We start from the raw sequence: 25,171 nt of genomic DNA on the forward strand, positions 1-25,171 counted from the left end.
TTTTTAAAATAAATAAAAAGAACAAATATAGACAAGTATAAGTTGAGTATGTTTTTTTTTTTCTTAATTGCCTTTGATCGACAGATCTTAGCTGACAGTAGAACCTGATTTCTAGTGGAAGACAGGTCTTTAGATTTCTAGTAGAAGACAGCTCTTTATTTTATGTTATTATTTTTTGGCTGCACCACACAGCATGTGGGATCATAGTTCCCCAACCAGGGATCGAACCCATGCCCCTGGCATTGCAAGCATGGAGTCTTAACGACTGGATCACCAGGGAAGTCCCCTAGAAATATTTGTCCTAGTATAGTTCTAGGACAGGATATACAGCAAGCAAAAGAATTAAAAGCCTAGCCCTCATACAGTGGACACTAACATTTGCTGAGAAGCACGGTAAAATACCTGTTGGCTGAGCATAAAAATGATGGCTCCCTAACCATATCCAGATAATGCTTTCCAATCAGAGGTTCCTTTGAAATTCAAGGGGGAGGACAAGTTTTATCAAACACTCTACTGTTAAAAAGCTTTGGGTATTTGGACTCCCTCCAGAAAATAGCAGATTCCATTCCTAATTCTGTTAATGCCAAAAATAAAACACAGGGTATTGGAATTATTTTGTCCCCACGTGTTTGTTCAACATATGAGTCTGTGAATTTTCTCACAATAAACAATACTTTCCTAGTACCTTTTTAATTGTAATTTGTGATAATTGACATCATCAGAGTCATATGAAAGATATACATGATTTTTGAAGTGATTCTAGATTGTAATACATGTAATTTCAACTTCTTTTAAATGAAAGTCAACCTTTTCCAAATTTTTCTTTTACAGCTTCTAAGTTTGAGAAAGGCTAATTTTTCATCATGTTTGTATAATATGACTCATTATTTGAGCCTTTTCACCATGAAATGCTTATGGTTATGTGTGTGTACGTGTGGACAGATAACCTAACAGCTACTTGCCTAAGAGGTCCACTGAGTTTGTTCCTCTTTCCTGGCCTGTGTCCCTTGCAGACACCCTGACCAGTCAGTGGAGCAGTCTAGGTCATCTTTGCCACTGGGTGACCCAAAACAAAGCTGTAGTCTTAAGTGATAGGTTAATGAAATCATGAACTCAGATCATGAACTCCTTATTGCCAAATTCAGACTTAAATTGAAGAAAGTAGGGAAATCCACTAGACCATTCAGGTATGACCTAAAGCAAATCCCTTACGATTATACGTTGGAAGTGACAAATAGATTCAAGGATTAGATCTGATAGACAGAGTGCCTGAGAACTATGGATGGAAGTTCGTGACACAGTACAGGAGGCAGTGATCAAGACCATCCCCAAGAAAAAGAAATGAAAAAAAAGCAAAATGGTTGTCTGAGGAGGCCTTACAAATAGCTGTGAAAAGGGGAAGCAAAAGACAAAGGAGAAAAGGAAAGATAAACCCATTTGAATGCAGAGTTCCAGAGAAACGCAAGGAGAGATAAGAAAGCCTTCCTCAGTGATTAATGCAAAGAAATAGAGGGAAACGATAGAATGGAAAAGACTAAAGATCTCTTCAAGAAAACTAGAGCTACCAAGGGAACATTTCATACAAAGATGGGCACAATAAAATACAGAAATGACATGGACCTAACAGAGGCAGAAGATATTAAGAAGAGGTGGCAAGAATACACAGAAGAACTATACAAAAAAGATCTTCATGTCCCAGATAATCACAATGGTGTGATCACTCACCTAGAGCCAGACATCCTGGAATATGAAGTCAAGTGGGCCTTAGGAAGCATCACTACAGACAAAGCTAGTGGAGGTGATGGAATTCCAGGTGAGCTATTTCAAATTCTGAAAGATGATGCTGTGAAAGTGCTTCACTCAATATGTCAGCAAATTTGGAAAACTCAGCAGTGGCCACGGGACTGGAAAAGGTCAGTTTTCATTCCAATCCCAAAGAAAGGCAATGCCAAAGAATGCTCAAACTACCGCACAATTGCACTCATCTTACACTCTGGCAAAGTAATGCTCAAAATTCTCCAAGCCAGGCTTCAACAATATGTGAACCATGAACTTCCAGATATTCAAGCTGGTTTTAGAAAAGGCAGAGGAACCAGAGATCAAATTGCCAACATCCGCTGGATCATGGAAAAAGCAAGAGAGTTCCAGAAAAAACATCTATTTCTGCTTTATTGACTATGCCAAAGCCTTTGACTGTGTGGATCACAATAAACTATGGAAAATTCTTCAAGAGATGGAAATACCAGACCACCTGCCTCCTGAGAAATCTGTATGCAGGTCAAGAAGCAACAGTTAGAACTGGGCATGGAACAACAGACTGGTTCCATATCGGGAAAGGAGTACATCAAAGCTGTATGTTGTCATCCTGCTTATTTAACTTCTATGAAGAGTACATCATGAGAAACACTGGACTGGAAGAAGCACAAGCTGGAATCAAGATTGCCAGGAGAAATATCAGTAACCTCAGATACGCAGATGACACCACACTTATGGCAGAAAGCGAAGAAGAACTTAAGAGCCTCTTGATGAAAATGAAAGAGGAGAGTGAAAAAGTTGGCTTAAAACTCAACATTCAGAAAACTAAGATCATGGCATCTGGTCCCATCACTTCATGGCAAATAGATGGGAAACAGTGGAAACAGTGACTGACTTTATTCTTTTGGGCTCCAGAATCACTGCAGATTCTGCAATGACTGCAGCCATGAAATTAAAATACGCTTGATCCTTGGAAGAAAAATTATAACCAACCTAGAGAGCATGTCAAAAAGCAGAGACATTACTTTGCCAACAAAGTCTGTCTCGTCAAAGCTATGGTTTTTCCAGTAGTCATGTATGGATGTGAGAGTTGGACTGTGAAGAAAGCTGAATGCTGAAGAATTGATGCTTTTGAACTGTGATGTTGGAGAAGACTCTTGAGAGTCCCTTGGACTGCAAGGAGATCCAACCAGTCCATCCTAAAGGAGATCAACCCTGAGTATTCATTGGAAGGACTGGTGCTAAAGCTGACACTCCAATACTTTGGCCACCTGATGCGAAGAACTGACTGATTTGAAAAGACCCTGATGCTGGGAAAGATTGAAGGGGGGAGGAGAAGGGGAAAACAAAGGATAAGATGGTTGGAAGGCATCACCGACTCAACGGACATGAGCTTGAGTAGGCTCCAGGAGTTGGTGATGGACAGGGAGGCCTAGCATGCTGCGATTCATGGGGTCGCAAAAAGTCAGACACGACTGAGCAACTGAACTGAACTGAACTAATGAAATCAGTCCCCACTTCTCAGTTGCTGGGGAGGAAAGCCATGTCTAAGGCCCTCTCCCAGTCTGCCAGCGGCCACAGCAGCCTATCAGGTCATCCCATCACAACGTCAAGAGGTGAACTCTGAAAAAGACCTAACCAAGATCCAAAGGCTGACTTGTCTCAATGTGAAACTCTTTTCTTTGTGATTAACACAGGCCATGTGTACTAGTCAGTGAGAACTGGAAGGCAGCTGGGTGGATGATGAGCATCTACAAGACATGGATGTAGTGGTTTCTCAGGGGATGATGCAGTGAGCAGCCTTGTTAGAAGAACAATCCAGGGACTTCCCTGACTATCCTGTGGTTAAGACTTTGCTTTCCAGTGCAGGGGACACAGATTCAATCCCTGGTTGGGGAACTAAGATCCCACATGCCTCGCAGCCAAAAAACCAAAATATAAAACAGAAACAATATTGTAACAAATTCAATAAAGAATTCAAAAATAGTCCACATCAAAAAAAAAAAAAAAAAAATCTTTAAAAAAGAACGCTCTTACCTTGGTTGACAGCTGCAAATCCTAGCTGGTAAGGAAAACCAGCCTTTATTTTCTGTGTCTGAATTTAAGCAACCAATAAAGTTTGTTTAGTGATGCCATTGAGTCTTATGAAGATGGTTTTATCTCAATGCAGGAAACTATGCCAGAGGTCTCAAGTCGTCTGGCCATGTGGTCGTGGGCAACTTAACACCACCATGCCTCAATTTCCCTCTCTTTAAGACTGGGATAATAATAGCAATTTCCTCACTGGTTGTTGTGAGAACTAAGAGTTAACGCATGTAACATCTCTGATTTATCTCAAGTCCTACAGAACTTTCGGTAATTGTTACCCTCATTGTTTTTCTATCAGCTATTGTAGTGATGGTACTTTTGCATTGAAAATATTGATATTTAAAACATAGGACCATTTGTTTCCTTTTCCTTAACATTTTACCTTTAAAAACAATATCATCTGGTAGCCCTCACAGATCCATCTTTGAGGTGACAGCTCCCTATTCATTGAGGTTTATTCAGCTGAATCCGGGCAATTTGGTATAATGTATGCATTCTTTGACTCAACCAATATCTATTTCTTCCCTACTGTGAGGAAAAATTAAATACTTCTTCTCCGTTCCAGCCTCTGCCCCCATCCTTAATTAAGTCGAAGCACACACTTAATTGTAGAATCCAGAACCAGAAAGCCTTTTGCCTTTCCCTTATGTCTATATGCGATCTGCAAATCCTCAAGTTTTGCCTGCCCTGTAGAATTTCAAATGACAGATCATTTTAAAATGAAGACGCCTTTTTTATAACCAAGCATTGACCTTCAGGTCAGTGTTACCAATTTTTGTCTGTCACAGTCTCTGTTGGTGTAACCCAACATGGCAGGGCCTCTAATAGAGATGGACAAGTCAGGCTCGTTGGAGAATCATGTCCTATAACCCTGAGTTGCAATTAACCATAGGTGAGACTAAGGTCTGAACTGAAGTTGACCTTTGTATTCCTTCCCCTTAAATCTGCTCCCATCCTGATCCTCTGAGAAACACCACTCAGTTCAGGTTCAGGGAGGAAACAAGGAGAAGGAAGAGTTATTTCTGTTTTTCCCCCACCCGTGCTACACTTGGGTCTCCTAACTGGTGGCCATTGTCCTGCTACTCTTCTCCCATAGGACATGATGCTGAAGACATCGCTCTTCACCATGTTCTCTTTACCGACTCTGATTCATGCCTGTCACATAGTTAATAACTTGCCAAGGATTTCTCTTCCCTTTCCCTTGCCCTTGTTTCTTGTTTTTATTTTTATGCCAGGAAAGAAATATAAGAGAAATATTTGAATAGAATATTCATGAAGGGCCATCCTTTTCATTTGACTTCATCCCACATTTCTTTCCTTCTCTTTTGTTCTAGTTGGGAAATTTAGGGCTATAACTATGTTTTTCCTCCCTTTTAATTTTTTCCCAAGCAGTATTATAGGGTTTTTTGTTTTTTGTTTTACATTCCCTCCCTTTTATTTTATTTTTTATTTTATTATTATTATTTTACTTTACAATATTGTATTGGTTTTGCCATATATCAACATGAATCTGCCACAGGTGTACACGTGTTCCCCATCCTGAACCCCCCTCCCACCTCCCTCCCCATACCATCCCTCTGGGTCATCCCAGTGCACCAGCCCCAAGCTTCCTGTATCCTGCATTGAACCTGGACTGGCAATTCGTTTCTTATATGATATTATATGTGTTTTAATGCCATTCTCCCAAATCATCCCCCGTCTCCGTCTCCCACAGAGTCCAAAAGACTGTTCTATACATCTGTGTCTCTTTTGCTGTCTCGCATACAGGGTTTTTTGATAGAATTTATTTTTTAGAGTAGTTTTAGGTTTACAGCAAAACCAAGCATAAAGTATAGTGAACCTTTTCAGATTGGTCTCTTTCACTTGGTAATATGTTTTTGCTTCTTTTGTTTTCCATCTATTCTTGAGTGTTGTCTTCTTATCCATTAGAGGCTTTAGCCTATAACTCATAGTTATTTTAAATTCCCAGTCTGATAATTCCACCATCCCTGCCATATGAGCCTTATCCCAGTGGTTCCTCTGTCTCTAAACTGTGTTGTTTGCCTTTTAGTCTGCCTTGTAATTTTTTTTACTGATGTCCAGACTTGATGTACCAGGGAAAAGGGATTTCTGCAAATAGGTCTTTAGTCACATGATAGTAAGTTATTGGAGAGGCAAGGAGACCCACAATTGGGTCTCAACCTTTTAGTGAATTTGTGTCCTGAGCTGTGACCTTCACAGGCACTTCAGTAGCCCCCTCCTTGGGTGGACAGGATGGCTGGAAGGGGCTGGGTTTGGATAACTTTCCTTCCCCTAGATTGGGTAGGGCTCTGATAAAATCACAACAGGTTAGCCTCTAGGAAAATAATATTCTTGAGGGCAACTATTTTAAAAAGCATAGAATGCTTTGAACATATTCAAGTTGGCTACTTTCCTCCTCCTGCTGCTGAAAGCCAGAGGTGATTTTTTTTCCTCCAGTCTTTACTTTGAGAACCAGGTAGGGCTCCTGAAGATAAAATTCAAAAAGGTGTGAGGTCCCCGTTAAGTCTGGACCCTGCTGGAGTTTTTAAGTCTCAGACTGATCCACACTGAGCCTCCAGTAATTCAATTACAGTTTGGGTTTTTCGGCCTCAGTGCTGACTCTCACATAGATTTCTGCTCGTGCGTTTCTGCTCTGGTGAGTTGTGATTCTCCATATCTGCATGTTTGTAATTCGAGGGACAGTCATTTGCCCTGTGACATCAATTATCTTACAAGTTAAGTCAAACAATTGTCTGTTCAGCTTTTTTACTTGTTTTTAGGACAGAGCAATGACCTCCAAGCTCCTTCATACCCAACAAGAAACCGAAGTCTTCTCCTTAATTTTTTATGCTCCATTGACGTCTATAAGAACATTTTGTTCTTGTTGTTATTACTAAGGTCTTTGAGATTCATGCAATCCAAATTTAGAGATTGGAGGTTTAAATATTTCAGACAAACCATTTCTTAAAAATCAAAATGGAAAATAAATTTACCTGTGTCTTTAGATAAGATCGCAAAGAAAAATTGCCTCCACTTTAGGAGTTTTCCTGCACAAAACACTATTTCATTAAGTTCACAATGTTTTTCTGACAGTTTTAGAAGTTTTCACTTGAGAAAAAAAAAAAAAAAAACCAGATCTGAAACACAAAGTCCAAAAGAGAAATAGAGAAAAAAAGAAAGAGAATAAATTTCAATTTATCCAGTCATTCCCAACCCTCAATTCTAAATCTAACCTTCCTCAACCATCTTAATTATGGAATACAGTGTTTAATTGTACATGAGGAAAAACCAAAAATCCCAAGCAGTGACTCATAATGTCTGTGACCAAGCAAGCTACTTTTGATTAGTAGGTTGTAGATAAACTCTTTTCTAATGCTTTGCTATGACAATTGTTAATTCAACTACTTTTTTTTGTTAATTTCTACTTTTTACAGTGCATAATATTTAGTCATGAGGTGATGGAGTATTCACACCTGAAAGCAATTTGGTGAAAATTATAATGTAACTTGTATGGAAATGTAAATTAATGAAATACTTTGTTAGACAAAGCACATTGTTCTAGAATAAGTACCTTTGGGGTCAAGAGAGATCTGGGGTGTGATTCCAGCTCCTCCACAATTTGGACAGTTTAACTTCTTGAGACTCAGCTTCATCTATAAAACGAGAAGAATAGCTCTTACCAGGTTGAAAAAAGTAAAAGTCAGAGTGTTAGTTGCTCAGTCATGTCCTGCTCTTTGCGATCTCATGGACTTTAGCTTGCCAGGCTCCTCTGTCCATGAAATTCTCCAGGCAAGAATATTGGAGTGGGTTGCCATTTCCTACTCCAGGGGATCTTCCCAACCCAGGGATCGAACCCAGGTCTCCCACATTGCAGGCAGATTATTTACCGTCACTAGAATTAAATTCGGAGAAAGCAATGGCACCCCACTCCAGTACTCTTGCCTGGAGAATCCCATGGACGGAGGAGCCTGGTAGGCTGCAGTCCATGGGGTCGAGAAGAGTTGGACACAACTGAGCGACTTCACTTTCACTTTTCACTTTCATGCATTGGAGAAGGAAATGGCAACCCACTCCAGTGTTCTGCCTGGAGAATCCCAGGGACGGGGGAGCCTGGTGGGCTGCCGTCTATGGGGTCGCACAGAGTCGGACACGACTGAAGCAACGCAGCAGCAGCAGCAGCATTAAATGAGAGAGTGCTTACAGAGCAGTGCCACACAGTAGCTGTGCATTGTATGGCGGTTTCCACGCTCTTCCTTTCCAACACAATTAAGTTCCTAAGTGTGTATTAGTGGCGAGCAGAAGTGTCCAAAAACATCTTTCTGTGGACCACATAGTCTTTTTAATTTTTTAATTTGAATTATTTGACAATACTTAAAATTCAATTCCTATAAAATCTGAATTTGGGGTTTCTCCTGATTTACAACGTCTGGGCCCTCTATGGGGCATCCAGCCTCTGGAGCTGAGTGGCTGTCTCCCCTTCCACTTTTCCAGCACCCACCACTCCTTATCATCTTAGACCTGTTTCACTCCCTTGTGAGGTCTGCCTGGCTCCCAGTGACATCTGTGTCTGTGGTCAAATGGTGAGGTTAATGCAGGAAGGCTTGCTGAGGACATGGGAGGCGGGTTTTAACAATTCACAGGCACAGAGTGTATGGTTAATGGACATGAGCTTAAAGCTGTGTCTCCAGACTGGACCTCTGCTTGGTTTTAGTAGGTTCTCACCAGTCCTTAATGGCCATCTTTTGTGCTTCAGGAAGATCAGCAGTGGGGTGTGTAGCGCGACCTCACTGAAGTTAGTTCACACACGGGGAGGTAAGAAAGGAGAAAGATCTTTCTGGTACAAGCTTGGCTTTTATTGTTGCACACACACCCCCTCCACCACCTCATCTCACCAGGGGTAAGAAGCACTTTCACTGCCATCTCCTAACCTGAAAGGATTAGAGAAACACAAGAGAAGACAGAGAGGGAGGGAGGTCTGGCAAACTTGACCGTGTCTCTCTTCATAGGCAGAACAGAAGAGAATATTGAGGCAATTATCTGCATAAATCAGCCCGAAGCACATTAAAGAAATTCCAGCAAAAAGGGGACGTTTATGCCTGAATAATGGCACTAATTATCTCCGGCCTCCACTTTAGCGCTCCTGGGGAAACCTGGCTTAAGAGTGCTTTTCCAGTGAGCTGGCAGACTTGGAGGTGGAGAGAAATCGTATTGTCATAACTGCAGCTGTGGACCTGGAGTCAGTGCTGCCTCTGCCCAGAACACCTGTTGAGAATATCCAAGCCCGCATTCTGCCTCTCAGACTCACTTGATGGTCTGGAGAAAAGGGGGGCCCTGGGGAAGACAAGCAGGTTCAGCAAGCTGGCACCTAGAGGAACCATGCCGCTTACTTTGCAAAATCTTTACAGCTTTTTACTGTAAAGGCATAATCTCAAAAATTTTTTTTGAAATATAGTTGACTTACCATGCTTGTTAGTTTCAGGTATACAGCAAAATGATTCAGTTTTATATATATATATATATATATATGAAGATATGAATATACATATTCTTTTTTAGATTTTTTCCATTATAGGTTATTATAAGATACTGACTATAGTTCCATGTCCTGTATAGTGGGTCATTATTGGATACCTGTTTTATATATAATAGTGTGTATATGTAAATCTCAAACTTCTAACTTATCCCTCCCACCTTCCCTTTGATAACCATAAGTTTATTTTCTATATCTGTAAGCCTATGTCTGTCCTACAAATAAGTTCATTTCTATCATTTATATATTCCATGTATAAACTACCCCCTGGACTGTACCCCGCCAGGCTCCTCTGTCCATGGAATTCTCCAGGCAAGAATACTGGAGTGGGTTGCCATTCCCTTCTCCAGGGGATCTTCCTGACCCAGGGAGCGAACACAGGTGTCTCACATAGCAGGCATAGTCTACACCATCTGAGCCACCAGGAAATCCCCATATCAGCGATACCATGTGATATTTGTCTTTCTCTGACTGATTTCACTGGTATGATAATCTCTACATCCACCTATGTTGCTGCATAATGGCATTATTTTATTCTTTTTTATGGCTGAGTAATATTCAGATATTGTGTGTGGTGGGAGGAGTTCCCTGGTGGCTCAGATGGTAAAGAATCCACCTGCAATGCAGGAGACCCAGGTTTCAATCCCTGAGTTGGGAAGATCCCCTGGAGAAGGAAAAGGCAACCCACTCCAGTATTCTTGCCTGTGATTATGTATCTCTATTTATCCATTCATCTGTCAATGGACATTTAGGTTGCCTCCATGTCCTGGCTGTTGTGAATAGTGTTGCTATAAATATGGGGCGTGTGTATCTTTTAGAATTGGAATGCATACATCAGCTATATGCCCAGGGGTGGGATTGCTGGATCATATGGTAGCTCTATTTAGATTTTTGAGGAGACTCCATACCATTCTCCACAGTAGCTACACCAATTTATATTCCCATCTTTACAACTTTAACGTTGTCATAGAAGTTATAGATCATTTTCATTTTTCTGTTTAAAAATGTATCTTTTTTTCACAACAACTTTTAGCAATAAAAAAGGGGCAACTTATTAATGTTCTGCCTTCTAAGTATGAATCAAAAGATTATTATAACTACAGGCAAGAAAGCATTTGGATTATGTGGCATTTGGAAATGAAAATAAAGGTTATCCATATGGTCTGATATTGTCAATGCCTCACACTGCATTAGTAATCACCGAATATGGGGGTGATTTTGATTATGCGGCTCATTTTAAATTGTGCCGTGTCCTGGGTCAGTCAGAGTCAAGATGATTTACTGGAAATAGCTGCTGTTTTCTTGTGTAAACGCTGCTAAGTGCTTAAGCAGAATTAGAATATTTAGGACATCGTACTTTTGGTTTTACGGTGTTATGGTCTTCTTAAAGCTTCTCGCTTTATACCTTCTTAAGCATCACTAATTCTATTCTTGTCTGTCCTGAATGCATCAAAAACCTCCAGTAGTAAGAGCTATAAAGTGTGTTTTATGCATGTATGTGAATGTCAGTTTCCCTTCGGTTTTATAGCTTTTGTCCTGGTCTCTGTAACTTAAAAGATTATGAGCTTCTGGTGGTTAATGAGAATGATTCAAAGGCCAAGGTTTAACCTTTGTCTCCCAAAGACCTGGAGCTCTCCCTGCCTTCCAAGGCCTTTTTGCATCTCATTCACCAAGGGGCTGGGGGAAGCCCGGGGATTATTCTTCTGCGGACCTGCAGGAAAGCCAACAACTTGCCTTTTCTTTTCCTTCTGGCCCTGCTGACCAGCATTGCTGGAGAACCACTCTGGGTTCATTTGGGGTTAGGTCCATGTCACAGCCATCTGAGGGTCAGAGGCTCATGCAGGCTCATGCAGGGTCAGAGGCTCATGCAGGCTCATGCAGGCTCCTGGCAGCCTCCTCCTTTCACTCATGCACTCCAGCGTGAACACCATTGGTTCCAATCGTCAGTCAGGGCACATGGTCCATCCTTGCGTGTGTCTACATAATGAACTCTCTGTCCCAAGGAAACTGGCCCAGAAGCGGAAGGAGACAATGAGCAGCACACGGCAGGAGATGACGGTGATGGTGAGCTCCATGGACAAGAGCTATGCCGAGCAGGGCACCAGCTGCGACGAGGCCTTCTCCTTCATGGACACGCACAACCTCAACGGGAGATGTGAGTGGGCGCCCTTCCTGCCTTCGGGGCACCTCTGGGGTCCGGGGGTTAGGAAACAAAACCTCCCTAGACAATCCTTAGGCCCTGTTGATTTCGCCAGTCCCTTCAGATGATGCTGGACACATCCCCATGTGCCACGGCGGCTTAGGAACGATGCTGCGGGAGGGGGGAACGGGACCAGGTCAGAGCACAGGCAACCACGGCCACGTGTCTGTAAAGACCTGAGAGCTCTGACACCAAGGCGGCCCTCCCCGCCCACAGAAGCACCTGCTTCCCACCCTCCCTGCTGTTCCTCAGCTCCTGTTTGTGAGCGAGCCAGGTGTGGAACCACACGGGGGAAGCCTGTTATAAAACAGCTCACTAAATGGCAGTAACAAGCTAATTGTTTATTTGTTTAGCTGACACGTTCTGCCTTTATTACAGGGCTATTAGTGGCAATTAATAAGTTAAACTGTATTTCCACTTCAGAAGGCTTACATCTCACACCAGGTGGGTAAAGGGAGCTCAGCTAACACCTTCCCGTGCTACCACCTGCCATCCAGGTACAGGGCACTATTTGAGGAAGCTAACAATGACAAGGATTGTTGGAAATACAGACAGTATTTCTGGCCTCATCCCCTGGTGATCTTTTTGGGGACCTAGATAAATCCACAAGCTGTGCCTGATGATGTGGTTCCCAGCCCTGCTGGGTTCAAGGTCAGAGGTCTCCTCATTTCATGAAATTCATGCCCAAAGGCTGCTGCTGACCCTGGCTGCATTAAATCAGGATGCTGGACAACAACGGGATGGATTAAGGGGAGCTGTCACCAACAGTAATAAAAATACAGGCGGGGGCTTGGCACAGACCCTCAGCCTCCGCTGGAAGAGGGCTGGTCCCAGTGCAGTGCTCACGCCTGTCCTGACCACCCTCCTGGGGTGTTCCGATCAGCATCTCCGCCAGCGCCCTCCCCACATCACACACAATGTGGTTTCTTCTTCTCCGTCTCCTCCCACACCTGCCTTTCCCCCCAACATTCAGCAAAGCTTCATAGAAAGGCCTGCTTTTTTCTTTCCACAGTGGCTACGCTTGTCCACCTTGTACCAGGTAGAGGTCCTACATTTATTTATCCACCTGCAACCCCCACTGTCTGGCATGGGACTTCAGCACACGCCGCTCTCACCTGGGCGGGTGGGACGCACTCCTCATCCGTGGTCACTGTCCTTTGCCCTTTTGTGTTATTTTCAGTGTAGGTGGCAGAATCTGGGGTACTTAAGTGAAAGTGAAAGTGAAGTCGCTCAGTCGTGTCCGACTCTTAGCGACCCCATGGACTGCAGCCTACCAGGCTCCTCCATCCATGGCATTTTCCAGGCAAGAGTACTGGAGTGGGGTGCCATTGCCTTCTCTGCTGGGGTACTTAGGTTTACCACAAATTCCTTCCTTAGGTTCACCACAAATTCCTTCCTTTTTTGGAGACTTTTCTCTGCTTTTTTGTAGCAAATACTATCTTTTTCATTTCGAAAGTATGTAATGCATTTCACTGCCAAAATAAAGCAACTGAGGATGCATTTGTTGGGTGGAAGGGTTGAGGGGAGAAGTCCTTCCCACTACACACAAGATGAGAATTTGTGTTGGGGGGTAACAGAAGATGAGATGGTTGGATGGCATCTCAATGAACTCAATGGACATGAGTTTGAGCAAGCTCCAGGAGAAAGTGAAGGACAGGGAAGCCTGGTGCGCTGTAGTCCATGGAGTTGCAAAGAGTCAGATAGGACTGAACGACTGAACAAGTTACTTCTTGAACATCGGTGTGGAGGGACCGTTCGGATACACGTCCTCTCTTTCCAGGATCACCTGTTTATGTTCCAAATCTTCTGTGTCATGGTGAAATTGCTCACAAATAAATTTACCTGGGCTTACTTACCCAAAGAGCAGAAACCTACGTTAAGAGTTTCTAGGCTTTGGAAGTTTGAGCAATAGAAGGTATTTGCCTCTGGGTAGGGTATTTAGTTTGGCATTGCCTTTTTTAAAAATGAATGTATCTGTGGGAATCCAAAACTGCTCCTATCGAGAGGGCTGCTGCAGACTTGGGGGCAGCTTGGGGCTTGCTGGCCATGAGGGATTACTTGTTTCTCCCATCAGTGCAGCCAGTGGAGGAGATACAGGAAGAAGCTTTTTTTTCCCCACTCTCTGAGCAATGGGTGGGTCTCATGGAATCCCATCCACAGGGACCCTAATGGTAAACTCCATCATCACCACATTCTCTTAACGCCTTTAACGTGTGCTGTGCGTGCATGTGTGCTGCGTCACTTCAGTCCAACTCTTTACGACCCCATAGACTGTAGCCCGCCAGGCTTCTCAGTCCATGGAATTCTCCAGGCAAGAATACTGGAGTGGGTTGCCATTCCCTTCTCCAGGGGATCTTCTCCACCAAGGGATCAAACCAGTATCTCCTGTGGCTCCAGCATTGCAGGCAGATTTTTTACCACTGAGCCACCGGGGAAGCCCAATGCCTTTGTTGCATAAGAACAATTACTGGAGGAGGAAACTTTCAGGAAATGTACTCATTGGACCACTAGACTTCTAGCCTTAAACCACTGCAAGCCTGGGCAGGTTTGAGATCTTTCAGGGTTGGGAGGTGAGTACCTTTTAGGAATGAGACAGTGAGAAAACTGAGGTTGGAGAATTTAAAAATAAGTCTGAGCACATTTATAACAGTGTGGAATAATCTGTCCACCAAAGCAAACAGGAGATGTGCAGAAAGCAAGGGGGAAGTAGTTATGGAGAGTGGGGGTGGGTTTAATCTTTATACAAAGAAGTTTCTAAATACATTTTTTAAAGGTGAAAATAGACATAGTTATTTTGTATCTGCACATTGTATTTTGCACATTTTTACGAAACAAATACAAATGTCAGCAGGTAACAGGCATTTTACTTCCTTATTTTTATCAGTCATTCTCTTTTTTTTTCCTGGAGATTTATCATAAACATGCATCATAAATGTGACACTTCTCTATTTTAGCAAAGTATAAATGACAGGCAGCCTAGTTTCCAGTTTCGTCATTTACTAATTCGGTACTTTTAAAACATAAACACAGGAAAAACCATTGTCTGAAAGGGAAGTACTCCAAGAGAATGAAAACGTATCAGCGTGTCCTCAGAATAAAGATAAGATGCAATCACCACAGGGACTTGGTTGGTAGTGGCCCGTTTAACACCTGTTTAAGCGGCATTAAGGGATTCCCCAGTGGCTCAGCAGGTAAAGAAACTGCCTACCAATGCAGAAGATGCGGGTTCAGTCCCTGGGTGGGGAAGATCCCCTGGAGTAGGAAATGGCAACCCACTCCAGTATTCTCGCCTGAAAAATCCCATGGACAGGGGAACCTGGCAGGCTACATACAGTCCATGGGGTCACAAGAGTCAGACATGCCTGAGCACACACACAAGTGGTATTAATTAGTGTTCTGATCAGGATGTCAGCATCAAATAAGCCATGTAACTACATTGGAGGAATTAAAGTTTAGACTTACATCAACCAGCCTGTGCACTTAAGCACATTCAAATCATTTATCCTTATGCTTTAATGAAATTAAAGTGTTTTTAAAGCACTAATCAATTAAGATGTTGAAGAGAGTTAAACTACTTTAAAAATAGGAAATATCCACTTTCAATGGGATCAGATAAATTGGATGGGGTTGGCTTTACCTCTTAATAACAGTGGAAAGAGAAGGTGTAAATAGTTAAAGCTTGAGTGTTTCAGAGGAAGATTTCAAAGGAAAATAAGCAGGTTTTTAAGAATTTAAGGCCTAATAGGCCAACATGTAGGCATGCAGCTTTCATGTTAAAAATAACACATATGGAACATCTTTATTTTTCATAAAATAGAATATTGTGAAATGTTCTCTCAGTGTCTACAATAGGAGAAAGGTGAGGATTTAGAAAATTGCAAAAACATTGACATTTGGAACATTCTCCAAAAGCCATGTGTAGACACATTCTCATCCTCTTAGTTGTAAATAATCAGCTGAGCATTTGGTAAAATTCTACAAGCAAAGTGAAAGTGTTCATTGCTTGAGTTCTGTCCGACTCTTTGTGGCCCCATGGACTGCAGCCCACCAGGCTCCTCTGTCCATGGAGTTCTCCAGGCAAGAATTCTGAAGTGGGTTGCCATTCTCTTCATCAGGGGATCTTTCCAACTCAGGGATCCATCCTCGGTCTCCTGCACTGCAGGCGGATCCTTTACCAGTGTGAGCCACTAGGGAAACTCCCTACAAGCAAAGGCTAGGAGTCAAAAGGGAGAGTAATGAATTTCTGCATCCAGAAAGGGGCTGTGGTTGTGGGTATTTTCCTTCATTTGTGGGGTCAGAAAATCTTTTAAGTGGTGAAAGGGTACGTGTCCTCTAAAGTAGGTGTCCCCAATCTCCAGGATGATGATCTGAGGTGGAGCTGATGTAATAATAGTAGAAATGAAGTGCACAACGAATCCAGTGTGCTTGAATCATCCCCAAACCATCCCTCCCACCCCCAGTCCATGATAGAATTACCTTTCACGAAACCAGTCCCTGGGGCCAAAAAGGTTGGGGACCGCTGCTCTAAAGCACAAGTAAGTCCGCAGGGCAGGTGGAGAGGGACAATATCCATCACAGAGACGCAGGTGAACCTCTGATGTTTCTGTGGTCCACAGTCCACCCAGCCCAGTTTCTCATGCGTGACCTCAGGGCCGTACTTTCAGGTTATTGCCTCTCTGCCCCCACTGACACGCCTGTCTCTCATTTACAGCTGTGTCTTCACCATCGTCCTTCACCATGAAAACCAACACCCTGAGCACATCGGTGCCCAACTCCTATTACCCAGGTAACAGATCTTTCCGCTGTTGCATCTCTTCATCACCCCGAGCACTCAGAGTCACCCAGGGCTCACTTTGCTGCCCAAGATGCTTGAGGAGCTTACTGTGTTTGATGTGCTGTAACCGGATGCTTTCTGTGGCTTCTACGGGAAGACTGGGAGGGGGGGCCTTTCATCAATCATTCACTGTTCTCTCTCTTTTTACTTTCTCTGCATTGACCTGCTTACGGTGTATGACAGACCCATTTGTGCCAACTGCAATTTTAGGTGAGAACATTTCCCTTTATCACAGTTCATTACAGGAGTAATTTCGAAAGTCAGTGGCCGCTCTATAGGAGACGGGAGTTTGATGCAGGAGTTGTAACCAGGACAGCGGGTGGTGGCTGGTCTGGAGGGGCGGGGATGGGCGCATAACAAAAAGACTTTCTCCAAACAGTCCTCATTGATAAGAAGGGTTTGCTGCGTGTGTTCTGGGAATGATTCCGAAAGGTTCCAATGAGTGAACCCAGCTCTAGCATTCTCCTTTGCCAGGTTCAGACTTTGCAGTCAGTTTTGATCCCAAGGAAAAATCACAGCATGTCCAAACTCAGCTATAAGACCTGAAGTCTGTCCAGTGTGACAGCCATAAATGTGGAAATAGCTCATTATTATTGTCACTTACTGCTGAGCACTAAAAACAGCTGTTTCAAAAATAGCATTTTTCTAATTATGCCAAACATTATGCAAAAAAAAATAATCACAGTAGAGTTTAGGCCCCCTGCCCCTCCTCGGAGCCACCCAGGGCACCCCCAGCGTTTCCAAGTGTCTGTCACGCAGTGGGATTTCAGAGGAGCCGATGGTCTCAACAGCAGAATGACAAGGTGACACTTTATAATCACATGGTTTACGAGGTGTAGGATGTCACTGGAAATGAAATAAAATGTTAGCCCCTTCGGGCAGAATGCAATGAAAGTAGGAAGTGTTCCCAGTGGGAGATAAAGAAAAAAATCCCATTTGTCCAAATACAAGGAGGGGGAGGAGAAATGGTGTTACCTAGCTGTGATGGACCCAAACAAGCATGAGCCACTGTTGTCTTTGAGACCATAACCGGTGTACCAGGCTGCTTTCTTCCTATCACTAACCTTCCCGAGAAGGAGCACCATACGGATGACTTCCAGGTGCACAACCATCCATCGTAGACAGGGCTCCAGCCTCCACTGTGCCAGGCCTGCTTCCTAGTTCTCCATGCTCAGTCACTCAGTTGTGTCCGACTCTTTGTGACCCCATGGACTGCAGCCCTCCAGGCTCCTCTGTCCCTGGGATTTTCCCAGCAAGACTACTGGAGTGGATTGCCATTTCCTTCTTCATAACTCTCCTATCCAGGGTTTATATCTTGGCAACATAATTTTTCCCCCTGTGCTTCTCTTTCTCTTAAGTTGTTACGATTTTTATGTAGAGGGTGTTTTTTTTTCCCCCGTATGATGTTTTCTGGGCTTGATTAAGCCAGTTTGTTGCCTGAGGGAAAAAAAATAACTCAGACAGAAGGTGAAGAATAGACTAAACCAGAATTTTTTTTATCTGCGTTGTTTTGAGGGCTAATAAGCAAACCCCACTAATGCCAGCACCTTTGACTAGCGACAATAAGGGAAAGAAAGCTGCATTTTTAGCCTTTTCGTGAGTGAGGGGCTAATCGTAGGCACCCGAACAATGCAATCTATATGCAGATGACATTTGCAGAATCTGTTGATAAGCAAAGATTTGCAATTTCTTTGTGTGGCTGGCATTCATTCCTCGATTCCTCTGGTAGATGTTCTGACCTTGGGGGAGCTGTGAGGGGGTAGGGCTGAGATGCACATTATCAGAGGCAAGACAATGTTCAGATTTCACAGCAGGATTTAGATAAGCTTATTAAACAAATGCCATCTTTTAAAGTCGGGGCTTTGTTATTACAAACACTAATGACATCTTTTAAAGTTGGTTAGGCTTCTTTACAGGGAAAGAGTCACTGGAACAGATGATTCAAATAGAAAAAAAAAAAAAAATACACATTGGGAAAAATAAGTCAGCCAGATCAACAAGTAGCTGTTTACCGTGTTGAACTGGTACCAACATGCCAGTGTGTCAAACAGCAGTGCTTGGGCACTGTCCGTTCCCCATTACTGGGTGCAAAGGTGAATCTGTGTCATGTAGGTTATCACTTGAAACCATGCAAAGAAATTAAGCTGTGCATCTACTCTGGCACTTTGGGGGAATAGTGGTATTATAATTTGCAGGAAGGCATGTTTTGTTGTGACTCAGAGCTTGGCACAATTAAATCCTCTAGTGCTTTTTATGCACACAAGCTAAGGTGCTCAGCCCTAATATATAAAGCTTTAGTATGCCTTTGTATCATTTTCTTGCAAAACGTAGATAGATGATAGATAAGTAGGTAGGTAGATAAGTCGGACCTCTCCCTACCTCAAAAACAGCATTCGTTTGGAGATTTTTCTAGCTGGCTCATTGAAAATTCTAGAAAGTTTACAAGAGAATGTAGGTAGAATGAGTTCTCAATTCTTTGAAAACCATCAGAAATGTTAGTGAGAAACTTTATTTCTGATTTCCTCTTACACATAATTTCTAATTTAAAACGTATAGGTGGGTTATTTTTAACAACTATAGGAAGTTAGGGACAAATGATATATTTTATCTGTAATCATTCTTTTTGAAGAAGGCAGAGGTAACTGATGAATCACTCATTTCAGTGGAATCGAGATTTTCTGCTGGTGTGGGTGACCTGATTTCAGAACAGATATCACACCAGAAACCTTCTATTTCCCTGTCAGTATCTATGTACTTGATAATAATATTCTCATTTTAGATGTTCTGGGTCGTGTGTAGATCCTCTGAGACATGTCCACGTAGTAGTGAGATCACACTGTCCTGATGCAGTGTGGGTGACACACACAAGGTGACAGTGGTGGCCACTCTGTAGACCTAAAACTTCAAGAATGCCTCACCTTGGGGTCTGAGCACTGCCTGGTTGCCAGTGGATCTATGTGAAAGACTCACATGATTCATTTAAGAGAGGTTAGAACAGAAGGTCCATCCACAGTGGAGGACATTTAATTATGTTCATCCCAAAAGGTACAAAACTGAGAGGATGAGAGGCACGGGGGGAAACTAATTAATGTTCCATTTATTTGAGTATAAAGAGCAAAGCTTCCTGCTGGAGCAGCTGAAAGCTCCAGGGATTCAGGGCTTTAGGAGGGAGACTAGCGCCCCTTTGTGAGCTTGGCAGTTGCCAATGAACAAATCTGATGTGAACATGTCCTGGTTTATTTGCGACTATTCTAAGAGATGGGAACAAATAAATTTCTAAATCTCAAAGCAAATCCAAATGGAAAAAGATCATAAAATCAACTGACCACCTTTTTTATTTCGTCTTTGTGTCTGTAGCCACCTTGCAGTGATCAGGTGCCATTTCAGCAGCAGCGCATAGCTACACACCTGTGTGCCACCCTTCATGCCATGCCTCCCGGGGGCTTTGCGATGCAGATAGAAGGTCCCAAACCCAGGCCCAGCTCACCAAGTGCCCTTGAACTAAATTTCCCTGGGAGCTGAACTTCTCAGTTTAAACAGACAAAAACCCGCAGCTGAATTCTCTATTGATAAACAATCTGGTCATTTTCTTTTTAATTGAACACATCTTTTCTTATATGTTTTCACTCTTTATGCCTGAAACCAGTTTCAATTTAATGTTCTCATTTTAAGTGACTTTCTCATTATATTTTGATGTGTCATACCCTGAATCAAAATGGCTAAAGAGATTCAGCATTGTAATGAGTTAACCTGTAAAATGTGGAACTCTTAACCTAGTAACATCGTCCTGCCTAAGACATTTTTTAATAGCTACAATTTCTGCAATTCATTAATCTAATTTACTAGGAGCCTTCCATTAAAATATAGCCTCTTAAGGCTTATTTGACCAAATTCTGACATTAATTTCATAGTACAATTTGGTTGACTTGTTCAAGAAATTTAAGTGAGAAAATGTGTCGAGTACAACTAAGACTTATTTAGTCATTACTTGGTTCATAGGGGATGAAAAGCAATTATGATACTGTTTTAACCTCCTAATGTTATTGAGTGCTTAAATTAAGCACCTTCATCCTTATGTGATGGGAGAAATGAGGCTTTGCCCTCTGACCACCTATGAATAGAAAACTGTAAAATTAAAGCACAAAATAAAAAATACCTGTACTTATTCACGTAGTATTATTGCTTATGCCCTGTTTCCTTTTTCTCCTCCTCTTTTCTCCTGATATGTATCTTCTTAAAAGTGCCTATAAATGGTAAGTTCCCCCATGCACCCACCCCATGGAGAAGGTGTGGAGGGAATGGGGGTGTGTGTCTTATCTGTAGATCCAGACAAAGCCAGCTGGTTCCGCTGTGCGTTGGCCTGCATGTTCGCTCTCATAGAACATCCCATGAGTGCTGTGTCCATTCACCGTCTTTCCAGCTTTGTGATCCTGGAGCATGCAAAGTGACTCATCCAACCCAATTCCTTTCTTCCCCCCACCCCATTCATCTTGGATCTCATGTATCAAGTTCACGTTTTCATCGCTAGCTTTATAAGCCAACCCATTCTGTGCACTTTTTCTTTGCTCACAGAACATTTGTACTTCGTTGATTTCTATCTTCATACAAACTAGTTCATGAATCTTCAGAGGACAACAAGACTGGTTTGGAACCAGGCCTTGACGAAGTTTCAGAGCGAAACTTCGGTGAACTTTAGTGCCTGAAGGCTAAAGGATTCTTACCGATCAGCTTTGTGAAAACTAGAGATCGTTTGGACTGCTTTGTAAAAACAGATTCCTGCCTCATCCCCACCAGTACCGCCAACCCCATTTAAACCTGTAGACATTTAACTTTTCTTTTTTGCTGAATCATCGCGGGGATTGTGGCAGCTGTAGGTTGAGGGGATATCAGATTCTCAGCAACCCCGGCATAGCCACTGGTTCCCCTCACTTTCCCCATGACCTTCTTTTCCCAGACGAGACACACACGATGGCCAGCGACACCAGCAGCCTGGTGCAGCCGCACACGTACAAGAAGCGCGAGCCGGCCGACGTGCCCTACCAGACTGGACAGCTGCACCCCGCCATCCGGGTGGCTGACCTGCTCCAGCACATCACGCAGATGAAGTGTGCCGAGGGCTATGGCTTCAAGGAGGAGTATGAGGTGAGCACACACCCCGCCTGCACCCAGGCTCCCCTCTGCCTCCTTGGGCTAGGCGCCAGGGGCTGTGCATCCATCTCCCCCCTGCCAGGGCGCCCATGAGACGGGTGGGGAAGGATCAGCTGTTTCAACCCTGGATCCGTTTCCATCTGCCGGTTAGACTTGGGAAGCTGGCCTACTTTAAATGGAAAAAGGAGGACTGCTTCTTCACCTCTTTCCTTATTCCGCACAAATACGCCTTGAAAACAGAAGCCTGCAGGCTCTCATCCCCCTTCCTCATACCTTTCCAGGTTTTTCCTGTAATGAAGTCTGATGTTAAAGTCCAGGAATTTTGAGTGTTAGCTCAGAAAGAAGCTGTCCAGCTAGAGCAGAGCCATTGTAGGCCAGCCAGTGATGTCTTGTGCTGGAGATAAGATGAAAGTAGAGGGGCCAGCTAGGGTCATGGAGTGACAGCTGTCACTGCCCCGCCAGCTCAGTGAGCAGGTCACTGTCCTGGGACCCAGTGTGGGCAGCCCTTGAGGGCCTTTCAGGAGCAGTGGTTTATACTCTGACACCATATGAACAGAGTAGGCTTTACCCCTTTCACAGCCTCTGTCCTTAGCCAATTCTGTTGGAAAGTCTTTGTCGAACTGGAGAGAATTAATTGACTGGATGAAGACTGGTTCAGAAGAGCACAGCGTCAGTGTCAGTGTGTGTATGTGTGTGTCTGTGTGTGAGTTTGTGAACTGGGTGAAGGAGGAGGCTTGGATTTCTCTGTTACCTTATTAAATAAAATGAGTTCACAGTCATTGGTGAAGATAAAGTAGCAGTGTGCTTATAGTAAAAATAGGATTATACAACCATGTGGCTTTTTAAATCAGAGATGTTTCCGTACTTTGTCTACCTGGCTAGCTCCAAGTTGGAAAACATCATGTCTGAAATTAGAGTATTTTTAAAATCAGTGTCTACCACCTCCCTGTACTTCAAGGTTCAAACTCTGCTTCTTTCTCCTCTTGGGCGTCCCTCATACCGCAATTTTAGCAGTGCAGATGCTGTACTGTTCGGTTTAACTGTCAAGGACTCATTGCAGCAGTCAGAGCCCCACCACTGCTCTGCTTCTTTTAAGACTGGGTCTTTGACTTTCCTCGTGGTCCAGTGATTAAGACTATGCCTTTCCAATGCAGGGAGCATGGGTTTTATCCTCGGTTGGGGAACTAAGATCCCACATGACACCCAGCACAGCCAAAAAATTTTTAAAAAGAAGAGCAGATCTTTGTCCACCTCAAGCAAATGCACAGACACACTTTCTTCTGTTAACGCATGTGTCTCACATGTCGCCAGTGACCTCAAATCAAAAGTCTGCAAAACCAAGGACAGAAACTTGGACCAGGCCCTCATAGCTTAGTTTAAAATATGTCCAGATGAAAGTCGATAAAATATGTCCAGATGAAGTTCTGCATTTTAGCCATGCTGAAATTCTGAGGTTTACCTTTTGTGATTTAATTTATAATTCAGTGAAATTGACTGCCTTTGCATATTTCCTCCTGCACTTTAAAAGGCTGGCTTAGGAATTAATAGGATTAAGAGCAAGACTTCCAAAAGCATTAATATTTTATGAAAGACAAAATTAGGTTATTGAGAAAATATAAGCCTAATGAATAGAGATGACGTCTTTAGTTCTCTCCAGTCTTCCGAATGCAGATATTGCTCTAAAGTTTATTAACGACGTTAATGTCAAAGAGATTAGTTATAGGCTCAAATAACAATTTATGAAATAACCTGAGTCCAATTTTTCACAGACTATTTTAAAATACCTACCTTAGGACTTCCAATAGCACACCATAGATGATGCATATTTGAAAATATGAAGAAAATTATTTCATTTTCAGATATCCTTATCCTGAATAAATATGATTTATAAGTGCAAACTGAAACAGTGTATAATTTTTAAGCATGTTATAGTTTAATGATTCAATAAGAGTCGTCATACTCTGAAATAAAATGTTTTAGTAATTACATTTCAAAAACCTCTTTTTCCCATGCTAGCTATTCAGTGAATCAGAGGGGACTGTTCGTTTGTTTTTTTTTTTTCATTTATTTTATTGAAGTATAGTTGATTTACAATGTTGTGTTAATTTCTGCTGTACAGCAAATTGATTCCATTATGCATATACACATATATATATTCTTTTCCATTATGGTTTATTACAGAATATTGAGTATAGTTTCCTGTATAGTAGGATCCTATATAGTAGGATCTCATTGTTTATCCATCCTGTATATAACAATTTGCATCTATTAATCCCAAACTCCCAATGCAACCCTCCCCCAGCCCCCTTCCCCTTGGCAGCCACAAGTCTGTTCTGTACATCTGTTTTGTATATGTGTTCATTTGTGTCATATTTTAGATCCACATGTAAGTGATATCATATATTTGTCTTTCTCTGACTTACTTTGCGGAGTATGATCATCTGTAGGTTCATCCATGTTGCTGCAAATGGCATTATTTCATCTTTTTTATGGCTTAGTAATATTCCACTATATATATGTGGATTACATCTGCTTTATCCATTCATCTGGTAATGGACATTTAGGCTGCTTCTGTGCCTTAGCTGTTATAAATGGTGCTGCTGTGAACACTGGGGTGCGTGTTTCTTTTTGAATTATAGTTTTGTCTGGATATGTGCCCAGGAATGGGATTGATGAATCATATGGCAACTCTGTTTTTAGTTTCTTGAGGAACCTTTATACTATTTTCCATAGTGGCTGCACCACTTACATTCCCACCCACAGGGGAGAAGAGTTCCCTTTTCTCCATATCCAGAGAGGCCTGTTTAAAATGAATATATACAGGTATGCTATCGTCACATTATATACCCTCAAGCTATACAATGTTACATGTCAATTATATCTCACTAAAGCTGAGGGAGAAAGTAAAAACTTTTCAGTGACAAAACCATTATCAGCTTTCTTTTTTAAAAAGAAAGGAAAAAAACGCAAAGAGAATATGTACCAGAGAGGTAAGCAGGAGTACATGGGAACGGGCTCTTGGAAGAAAGACGAGGTGGGAAGTTCTGTTAGGAAGGTTCCCGGTGCTCAGGAATCTTCAGGTTACTAAGTGCTCGCTCCTGGGGGCAGGGAGTGGATGTCGGGGGAGGACTGTGGTGGGACAGAGTCACCGGGACGTGATGAGTAATGTGCACCGGGGCAGACCTGCAGAGTGGCCTCAGGGAGAAGGAGGTGCCTGCTCTGTGTCTCACCTCCATCCCCAAATCTGGGCAAGGATGGCTTGTTCCTTGAAGGATGATTTGGAGTGGGTCTGGAGAAGCGAAAGAGCACGATTCCAGGTAGACATGGAAGCCAGAGAACCTGAGCAGTCAGGGCTCTGTGAGTCCCTCCCAGAAGCTTGGACATTATTCTGGCTGCCATGGGAAGAGAAAGAGGTTCAGGTAACGCGTGCATCTCATTCTCATCTGTACTTGGATGGAGTTCTGTTCATACAAACAGCTTAATTTTTAAATGCTGTCGTACAAGGCCCACAGGCACAGCTTGAAAGATAATCCACACCCCAAAAGTGAAGGGGAGATGGGAAATGTATTTACTGTAAAAGTGTAACAGCAACTGCATCCCTCTCTCCCCATTCAGA

The 25,171-nt window shown here is 42.8% G+C and overlaps 1 protein-coding gene across 6 annotated transcripts in view; it reads left to right on the forward strand.

The window, feature by feature from the left end:
• Positions 1-25,171, forward strand: part of PTPRM (protein tyrosine phosphatase receptor type M) — a 666,464-nt gene that overhangs the window by 515,397 nt on the left and 125,896 nt on the right. For 3 of the 6 annotated variants that reach the window (XM_070778532.1, XM_070778534.1, XM_070778535.1), the window contains 4 exons: positions 11,377-11,528; positions 16,285-16,359; positions 16,591-16,617; positions 21,362-21,549. In XM_070778532.1, coding sequence (XP_070634633.1) covers positions 11,377-11,528; positions 16,285-16,359; positions 16,591-16,617; positions 21,362-21,549 — 442 coding nt within the window. The remainder of the gene's footprint in view (positions 1-11,376; positions 11,529-16,284; positions 16,360-16,590; positions 16,618-21,361; positions 21,550-25,171) is intronic. The other 3 variants (XM_070778533.1, XM_070778536.1, XM_070778537.1) reach the window with 1 other exon arrangement.

This window comes from Bos indicus, chromosome 24 (assembly GCF_029378745.1).
Source record: "Bos indicus isolate NIAB-ARS_2022 breed Sahiwal x Tharparkar chromosome 24, NIAB-ARS_B.indTharparkar_mat_pri_1.0, whole genome shotgun sequence".
Lineage (NCBI taxonomy): Eukaryota > Metazoa > Chordata > Mammalia > Artiodactyla > Bovidae > Bos > Bos indicus.